This window comes from Tursiops truncatus, chromosome 2 (genome assembly GCF_011762595.2).
Source record: "Tursiops truncatus isolate mTurTru1 chromosome 2, mTurTru1.mat.Y, whole genome shotgun sequence".
Classification (NCBI taxonomy): domain Eukaryota; kingdom Metazoa; phylum Chordata; class Mammalia; order Artiodactyla; family Delphinidae; genus Tursiops; species Tursiops truncatus.
Window position 1 is genome coordinate 21,811,074 of NC_047035.1, and position 10,301 is coordinate 21,821,374.

The following is a 10,301-nucleotide window of genomic DNA, read 5'->3' on the forward strand; positions in this document are numbered from 1 at the left end:
ATCAACTTCATGATATTATAAATTTGATAAAATTTTACTTTTTGTGGTAATTATTGAAAATGTATCTTTTAATGAGATAAATAGAGCATTTTTAAAAATTAGCCTAAGTATCGTGGAACAGGTTTACCATTAATTCTTGTTTTCATTTTATAAATATATGACTGGAACCTTGTTCACATAAATAAGTATATGGGAATGGGAAGAATTTTATTATAGTAAGGTCACTTAATTCTTTAAACTGCTTTAGAGTTGTATGCCGTCTTGGTAGTTTGGACTGCAGTGACAATACTATAGCACCGTGGCTTGAACGACAGGCATTTATTTCTCACAGTTCTGGAGACCGGGAAGTTGAAGATCAAGGTGCCAGCAGATTTGGTGTCTGGTGAAGGCCCTCTTCTCTCTGTGTCCTCTCAAGAGGAAAGAGCGAGAGAGAAGCAGCAAGCTCTTTAGGGATTCTGATAAGGACACTAATTCCGTTCATGAGCGCTCTACCCTTATGACCTCATCCAATCCTAATTACCTCTCAAAGGCCTCACTTCCTCATACCATCACATTAGGGAGTAGGGTTTCACATATGAATTTTGGGGATACACAAACATTTAGTCCATAACATATGCCAAAAATCAGACTGATCTGTCATTAAAATTATTTCTAATGATCTGTCACTTGATAACTTGGTTAAGCCTCTGTTCAGTTCTGTTGAAAGCAAAGATTTGGAAACTAGAGACTTGCAAAAGGAGGTGTTCCCTGATCACTGGACTCATACTTTCTCAGTTTCTGGGAGTGATGTCTAAAAGGCTTTCCCAAGGCTTATCAATAGCTAATGATACTCCTTGCTCATTCAGTCACTTAGAGACACTTTGTGACCTTATGTGCTTTTAAATCTAGAAGGTTGTTCATTTCATTTTGTTAATGCACTGTTTTTTGTCAAAGTGCTTTTTTATTTTATTACACTTGAGTATTTTAATTCCAATATGTAAGTTTTGATATTTTACATTTATATTAATATAAGATACTTGAATATAGTTTTATCAAGAATCTGGAGCTGCAGGCTGAGTGCGTTCAGTTCATGGACAATCTCTGCCATGTAACATAGTTGTTGAAGCCTCCCTGCATTGTCAGATCAGTCAGCCAAATCAGACTTAGTTTCTATCAGAAAGTCTGACTTTGTTAATTCAAATAAAAGTAATATGGGTTTGATGCCTAATGTAAAGATTACCCGTAAGTTATGGTTTTTATACGCTTAGTAATAATTTGCTAAAGACAATCAGAATTAAAGTAATATAACAGTCTGTTTTTATAATAGGCTGTAAGACAAGAAAACAAGAAAATTAATCAGTGCTTTTCTCATAATTTAATTTGTAATGTAAAGCTTATACAAATTCTTATGAATAAAGACTATGATAAAAGGGATAGAATTCCTTTGATTAGCATTAGGGGAGGGAACCCTGGGATTCAGCTTTTAAGAATAATTAATCATGTATAAAAATCAGAATAATTTCATTCGTTTTTATAAGACATTATGATCACCTTTTCTTATGTTTTCTGTTTTTTTAAATAAAAGAGATACTCATACTCTAAAAGCTAATCAGTCCAGCATCCAGTATAGATAGAAAAATATTAAGTATTAAACAAGATGAGGATTGGTTATAATTGGAATAAATAATTCAGGATTTGATTGATAGATAAGATTTAATTACCCTATTGAATCATCCACACAGAGTCTGCAGATCACATAAAGTTTGATGCATGATCTTGAAAAATATACTTTTCCGTTATCATGAATCTTGAAAAATATACTTTTCTGTTTTCATGAATCTCTCTTTGGCTTAATATCCTAAATATAACAGTGTAGATATCAATATGTGTGTGTGCTCGAGGATGAGAGAGATGCAGGGCAGTCTTCTGAAATATTACTACAAATAAAATTTGTTACATTTTTTAAAAAGTCAAAGACACTGACCATGCTGTTACTTTTATTTGAAGGTGCTCTTCTTTTTAACTAAAAGGATTCACCTTAGGGACAAGTATGGAGAACAGCTGAAAGTAACTGCTTATATTTAAATATGTAGAAAAAGTCAGTCTTAATGTTTAGCCTTTCTTTCCCATGTCTCATGGAATTCTTACCTATGAGTTTGGTATTCTTTGACAGTAGTCAGGGGATGGGAGAAGTGAGGTTGTTAAATGAGAATTTTGCACCTCCCACCATCCCATTCTACCACTTATCTAAATGCAGAGCACTCCAACCTGGGCCAAAATTAGTAATGACTTGTTTTGCCCTTTATAGAAATACATCTAAGACAGGAAAACACAGAATGCAAGTCCCTTATCGCTGTCCATGCATGCACCCCTTGGAAAACTTTGAGTATGTCTACCCCAGTTTGAAGATCACTGTTGCAGACTGAAATCAGGAATTGCTTACACTGACTGGTTATAAGTAGGAAAATATTAACTTGAGACTTACAGGTCACTCCTGGAAGTCTCCAGGTTAACAGTGTTATGCATAGGTATATAGCTGTGTCCACCGTATCTGCACAGCAAGTGGGATGTCAGATCAGGGGAACACAAGTTAACTTTTAAATTTTTCAACTAAGTTTTTCAAAATTAAGCAGTTAGATAATTAAACAAATTTTACCTAATTAAAGCTTGGGTTTTTTTCTTTAGGTAAGGGAAATTTTAAAATGAAACTTGAAAGGTAAAATAAACTTTCCTAATATATAAATAGTAATTATTTTTACTTAGTTTAACAAGAAATGAACTTTGGTTTACTACCCGTATTATAGGATATTCACCTTGCAAAACGTTTTTATGACATGGCAGCGGAAGCCAGCCCAGATGCACAAGTACCAGTCTTCCTAGCACTCTGCAAATTGGGTATTGTCTATTTCTTGCAGTACATACGGGAAACAAATGTAAGTGGTCCATGTCTCTTTTAACTAGAATACAAATGATGTAACCTTCTCAGTCCACAGTTTCGTTTTTGCAAAGTTGGGGGAGGGGAGGAAGGACCTGCAAGTGTCTGGTCTCTTTCCTCCTTCCCAGATGAAGGGACCTCATCAGATGAGGGATGAGTATAGCCACAAAGCACTTAACAGTTCCCAGGTAACATTTGACAGTGGTTCCCAGTGCTAAAGTATTTTTCATTGGTGCAGATGTTTCCTGGTTTAGGGAAAACTGAGACTAAACCATGGCAATTTGAAATAGTAGTTAACTAATTCCAGTAAACATTAAATCAGATGACTGCCTAGCAGTGACTCAGACCAGCCCCTTAAAAAGAGAATTTAAGACATGAAAAGAAGTAGAACCTGAGAACCTGTCCAGGCTCTTGTACTTCAGATTCTTCTGATAGTGGAACATGTTAAAAATACCACTGAAACTATATTTTCTAAAAATACCTTGAATTATTTAAATATGCTTAATGATAGAACTTTGCTAGGAGATGGGTGGGTTACCCATTCTCTTCAAAACTACCAACTCTAGTTACCAACACAATGTTGGTGCTCTTGGGTTCTCCAGTTTTCTGTTTTGTTTACAGTACCTATCGTTCCTCCTAATGGATTCACTGGTGCAGCATTTAACTCTGAAAGTCCTAAAATGTATGCAGAAAGAAGGGCTATTTAACTTTAATTCACGCCAGACCAGAAAAGGATGATGTTTCAACCTTTTGTTAATATCTTTTAGAACAAGTTGATGCACCATTTCAGCACTAGATTCTGGAAGGGGCATTCCCTCTTTGTTACACAGAAGTAAATTTAGTCCATGCTGCTTCAGCATCTATAAAGAGAAATTCGACAACTCCTCCCTTTTGCAGCCCTAGCACGTGCACTGAGGTCCTCCACGTATAGGGCTCCAGAGGGCTGGAGATGTTGGCCTCTGTCCTCTTGATTGCTTATACATTTGTAATGTCAAATTTATAATTGTTCAATAGCGTGAGCCAGGGTATGCTGTACGCTCCGTTAACTCAAAGGATCCTTGTTCCTTTAACTGAAAAGCTAACAGTGTGTCCGCCTGCTCTTTCTTTCTCAGGACTATTTCAGACCCTTGTCTCTCACAGTTTTTATCACTAATAAACTACTGATTACAGTCTAGGATTTGGTCATGTGATACACCATGTTAAGTTGTTGTGTTTTATACAGAAGTTTCAAGAAGACAATAAAATGCCCGGTAATCCTACCACCTAGATATTCCAACTTAAAAAAAAAAAAAAAAGAGTAATAAGTATTGATGGTAAGAAAGTCAAAAAATACAGAAAAACAAAGTCTCCTATTGCGGGTCCCACCCCAGGGAACACAGTTAATAGTTTGTTATAATTTTTTTTCCAGAAAAATTTTAGCACCTGTACCTACAAATATTATATTATGGGGACCTTTTAAATGTAATTTTTTAAACATAAAGGATTATGCCCCATATTTACTTTCTTTGTGGGTAAGCATCAGTCAGAAAATACCAGGAATAACTTAAGTGACATTAAAACAATTAAAATATCATAAATGAAGAAAATAAGTTTTAAGTTCAATTTCAGTTGTTAAATATTTAGTTAAATCCTAACTAAAAAGCATTATTTGTTCAGCTATTAAATTTCTGAATTCCTGTCATCTTCAGTTACATGAGAGAAGTAGTAAAATAGCCCTGCTTTCATTAGAAGAGAGCTTTTTAGCTAGTGTGTCAACACTAGAAATAGGTTATAGGTGAGGTGTGCCAAGATACTGATTTCCACCCCACCTTCATCCTCCATTGTCCCCAGTGTTTGTTTCAAATATTTCCTGTGAAAAATGGTTGGAAATCAGTGCATTAGGTTACTGATGGAAAGGAACCATACATAGCTCTGGTCCTCAGACATTATTTTGAGTTTCAGGCTTTTAAAAATTTTTTTTTCAGTTGAACTCATTGTCTTTATATTTTTGTCTTGTTTTATCCTTAATTTTATTAGATTGGATCCTTTGTTAAAGTCTGGTGGGTTTTATTTTTTTAATTGAAGTATAGTTGATATACAATACTATATAGAGTTACAGGTGTACAATATAGTGATTCACAATTTTTATAGGTTATACTCCATTTACAGTTATAAAATAGTGGCTATAATTCCCATGTTGTATGATATATCCTTGTAGCTTATTTTATACCTAATAGTTTGTACCTCTTAGTCTCCTACCCCTATATTGCCCCTCCGCCTCTTCCCTCTCCCCACTGATGACCACTAGTTTGTTCTCTATATCTGATCCTGCTTCTGTTTTGTTATATTCGCTAGTTTGTTGTATTTTTTAGATTCTGCATATAAGTGATATCGTACACTATTTGTCTTTCTCTGTCTGACTTATTTCACTTAACATAATGCCCTCCGAGTCCATCCATTTTGCTGCAGATGGCAAAATTTCATTCTTTATTATGGCTGAGTAATGTTCCATTGTGTATATATGTACCACGTCTTCTTTATCCATTCATCTGTTGATGGACACTTAGGTTGCTTCCACATCTTGACAATTATGAATAATGCTGCTATGAACATTGGGGTGCATGTATCTTTTAGAATTAGTGTTTCTGTTTTTTCGGATATATACCCAGGAGTGGAATTGCTGGGTCATATGGTAGTTCTGAGTTTAGCAAAACCCTTTTTTTTGGAACACATTGCAAAATGTTACTAAAACCAATTGATTTAATAAATTCTGTATTTATCTCTAATCTGTGATGTAACTTTCCTAGCTCCTTCTATTATATTTTAATGATCATAATGATTTTTATACTTTTCTCATTAAGCTTCGAGATCTGTTCACCCAGCTTGATATGGACCAGCTTTTGGGACCTGAGTGGGACCTTTACCTCATGACCATCATCGCATTGCTGTTGGGGACAGTTATCGCTTACAGGCAGAGGCAGCACCAGGACATGCCTGTCCCCAGGCCTCCCGGGCCACGGCCAGCACCACCACAGCAGGAGGGGCCGCCCGAGCAGCAGCCACCACAGTGACCCACGGCGGCCAGCCTTGACCAGTGACAAACAAGGAAATCGTTTACCAAGAACACTTGCATTTGATTTAGGACTTTGGATCAGTGGCCACCTCCTGGAAGAGGCACAAGGAAGCATTGAATTCCTAAAGCTGCTTAGAATCTGATGCCTTTATTTTCAGGGATAAGTAACTCTTACCTAAACTGAGTTGAATGTCCGTTTCAGTGCCGTATGGAATAACAACTCTCAGTGGCTCCCCTGCCCCCCCTTTTTTTTTCCTGGAAACATGTGAGACACTCAAGGTAATGTCTGCTGTGTCCAGCTATCTTTCTTGGGTCCTTTTGGTCATTCTTTCAATGTGCATTAGTTCTGTCAACCATCTTTAAGGTCTCATGCGTCGACACTAAAAACTGATCGATGTAAAAAGGAAAACCCAGTTAGTTGCAGATTTAACCTTAACATGTTTGAAAGTCTGAAAATAGAACTGCCTTTTAAGTTAAAAAAAAAAAAAAGTCTTCAAAGTGTTTCAGAACTGCGATAACCGAGGAACTTTTACCAGGCCACATGCAAGTATACATATTCAGCATATTTATTACTTTAAAAGGCAAGGTTGGGAGGTTTCTTACTGTTGGTGATTGTCATACTTTATACCATACTTCTCTCCTTCAAAGACTGAAAGGCCATGTTAAAGAGTTTTATGTGAACTTCATTTCCTTGGAATGGAATATATAGAAAACATTGTGAACTGACTTCTTGAGCTAACACGTGAACTTGCCCCAAATTACTCAATGTAATTTGCTTGCTTGTTTTGAGTATACAGAGCCTTTATCTGGAAGCCAGAGGATGGACTAAAGGGGAGAGATTAGAAAACAATATTGAAGAACTCTGAGTGGGGTACCAGGATCACAGACACACTTTCCCAAAAGTTGAAGCATTTGTTACCAGGATTTATTTTACTTTGCATTTCTTATTGCAAAAGAACAGACCACCCTCCTGAATTTTTAAAATATGAAATATTGTTGCCAAGCTATGGCATACAGTGACTACCATTACAATACTAACACTCAGAGAATCTGAGATGCATTAAAATCAGTGGTTGAGGAAAGCCAAAGCCTGTTTGTACTGTTCAGGGAGATTTTTATTTCTGCAGTTTGATGTTACAGTAGAAGATCAACCACTTGCTTAGCTTTCGTATTCACCACCCTCCCACTGTTAACATCAGGAAAATCAAGGCTATTACACTTCAGAATTGTCTGGTTAAGTACTACAGAAAACAACAACGACAGCAACAACAAAGAAAACAGAGAAGGTCACATACCACAAATGAAAAAATTAAAACTTCAACCAAATTGTATTCCTTTTTGTTGTCGGATGGCAGCGTTCACCAGCCTGTATCTGGTCTGAGGCTCTCTTAGTGTGTGAGCAGGCTTTCTGTGCCTGCTGACCTCATCTGTTTATATTAATCTTTATACTCTTTTTCCATAACCCCTTATCTGCCAGAAAACTTGAAGAGTTGTAAGACTTTGGTTTTTGAAGTAGAGATTGTATTTAGAACTAGAGTGAATTAGTCTGTAATGAACATGAAGGCTCTAAATGTGAAGTAGTGTGCTTTTTTGGTGTTTAGAGTATTATGAGAAACCTGGTAAGCAAACTTTCCTCCTAGATAATTGCTTCTAATAGGAAGAGGTGATGACAGCGAGAACCATATGTACAAATGCAGATCTGAAAGGTAAGAAATTTTACCCTCAGAAGTGTCATGTTGCTTTGGGCAGCTCATGTAAATATTAAGACTTGTTTGATCTCTTACATTAGAGATTTGAGTACAGTCGGTACAGTATGTTGGTGTCTTCACCCCTGCCCGTTCTCCCCCAATCTTCAAAATAAGTATGATCCACAGTAGCAGCCACGCTTCATTTCGAAGGAACTGTTTTAATTTATTTAAAACTTGAACAACTAAACTTCCGTATTTTTCTACCATCCACCTAATTTTTCCTTTAGCAGCATTCTTATCTCTATCTTTACTTCCCTCTGTTAGTACTTTGAAAAAACATTTCTTAAAGCAGTGTGCACTACCCAGAGGCAGGTGGGAAAGCGTGGTCTTGTTCTCCAGGCAATAACTTCCCGGTAGTGTACCACTAGCCATGTCCTTTTTATTAATCTCCCAAATAGATCTTTTTCTTGGCTTTTGTCCACCTCCTGTTTTACCCTGGGTCATTTGCTACTGGAAATTTGAATGGTAAATTTAAAATAACTTCGTTCCTATGGCTTCATTTAAAGACTGTCTCAAAATACTTTGTTCCCTTTTTCATTCTGTACAAGAGACATGATACCTAAGCAAATAGGAACTGGGTTTGGTGTTTCTCCTAAAATAATGCTCAATACCTACCTAATCAAATGGCATCCATTTGAATAAAATGACAGTAACTAAAGCTAGTTAATGTCAGTGACATTAAACTAACTCCAGGATTCAGGAGTTTTAATGTTAGAATTTAGAGCTAGCAGAGTACGGCTTCATTTCTCCGTGGTAGCCCTTCTCTCCCGATCCCTTTTATAGTCTGTCTTCCTGCCTTCCAAGGTGATGACAATAGTACTCTACTTAGCTTCTATTCTCTTGTGCATTTGGTTTCTTGGTTAGTCAACTGTTCCAGAGTCTTGAGACTATCTGTTTTGCTTTTTGTTTTATGTTAACAAAGGTAGCATTGGGGTTTGGGACTTGGTTTGTTTTTTTTTTTCCTTTTTGTTTTTGGAGCTTTTGTTTCTGTATTCTGGGTAAGGCTTATCTTATTTTTGGTTAATATCCAATGGCACAGAAAAATTAAACCAAAAGGTTTCTTTTTTTCCGAATTCATTGTTATTTAGCATTTACATGAACTTGTGAGTCATTAATCTTAATACTGTTGAGGATGTGTTACCCTTTGCATATAAGGTTATTTTGTGCATATAAGGTTAATTTGTGAGAGTTTTACTGCTAAGCCATTTTATCTCTGTACCATTGGGAAGTTGTAGAAACTTCTGCTGGTGATCTGGCCATGATCTGTTGCTTTATTTAATTAAGGAGCTGCTGTTGCCTCCAGGAAACTTAAGTATTTTGTATAAGCTTTTTTTTTCTCCCTTTCTTTGCTCCTCATGTTTGTTCTTCAAACCAGTGTTTGGAAGTATGCATGCAAGCCTATAAATGAAGACCACAGCTCTTCATGTGTGTAGCATGTGTATTATATTGTCTAGCTACATCTGCAGAAAACCTTTTTCAGAGGTTTGGACTAACATTTCACATGCACATTTCAAAACAAAAAGTACTTCAGAGAAATAGCCCCTCTACCTACCAAGAAGAGCAACGTGGGCTACATTTGTCCCAATAACAGGTAGTGTTTGTTTTGAAAGTGAATTTAATTATGTTATACAATATTATGACTACAACTGTGCAAGAAATAAAGCAGAAGAAACTTCTATTTTCACGAAAATACTTTTCATTAGTCATTGCTCTCAAATGTAAATGAAAATACAAAATTTCTGAATATCATATTGTCACAGGCACTACCTGATTTTTAAATGTGTAGTAGTCCTCGAAAAGAAGCTACATTTCTCCTTCCACTTGGTATTTCAAGAGAATTGAAAATATTCCAAGTAAAAATGATTTGTATTTTTAAAGTGACTATTTGCACAAGTAAAAACCTGATGTGCGCGTGAGAAGGATGTCTCGGTTGTGTGCAGGGAGTCACCTCTCATGCACCGGCTTTCCTGTTTGGAATAACAAGATGACACTATTCTCTTTGATTAAAAAAAAAATCATAATATTGATACGATCAAGGTGTAACCACTATCAATATTTAGGAGACGTTTTAAAAGACCGTAAGCTGGCATTGGAAAGAGCACCATGGTAGACTTTTTGTAAATTTATTTTGTATTTAATTAAATTCAATATAAAGGCTGGTGAAGTGTAATATAATTGTGTAAACAAATCCTGTTAATAGAGAGATGTACAGATTCGTTTTGTACTGTATCTTGAAACCTGTGAAATAAAGATTCCACCTCTGGTTATCCTGTATGCTATAACATACCATGGCCAGGCACCTCTCCAGGCAGACTTTTTTTAAAACCTGAATCATTCAATTTTTTCATGAACCATTTTGGAAATTCAGAAACTTCTAGAAAGCATTGATTAGGGGCAGTTTGAATCCATCTTACATTTACTTTTAACTATTGAAATTCAGATTTCTATAAGTTGAATTTTATCCTGCAGAATATGAATTTGCTAAGACATGTTTCCCTTTTTAAATCTCAGATCTTTGACCTGAATCAGCCTGTGATATATAGTATGCGTATTCACTTTTATCCTGATTATGGTAAAACTTAGCTAA

General features: G+C 36.0%; 1 protein-coding gene across 3 annotated transcripts in view; it reads left to right on the plus strand.

Moving 5' to 3' along the window:
- The window catches only part of SEL1L (SEL1L adaptor subunit of SYVN1 ubiquitin ligase), a 56,753-nt gene extending 46,776 nt beyond the window's left edge, over window positions 1-9,977 (plus strand). For 2 of the 3 annotated variants that reach the window (XM_033850756.2, XM_004324389.3), the window contains 2 exons: window positions 2,784-2,912; window positions 5,755-9,977. In XM_033850756.2, coding sequence (XP_033706647.1) covers window positions 2,784-2,912; window positions 5,755-5,964 — 339 coding nt within the window. In that variant the 3' untranslated portion in view covers window positions 5,965-9,977. The remainder of the gene's footprint in view (window positions 1-2,783; window positions 2,913-5,754) is intronic. The other variant, XM_073800168.1, reaches the window with a different exon arrangement.
- The last annotated feature ends 324 nt before the right edge of the window (window positions 9,978-10,301 follow it).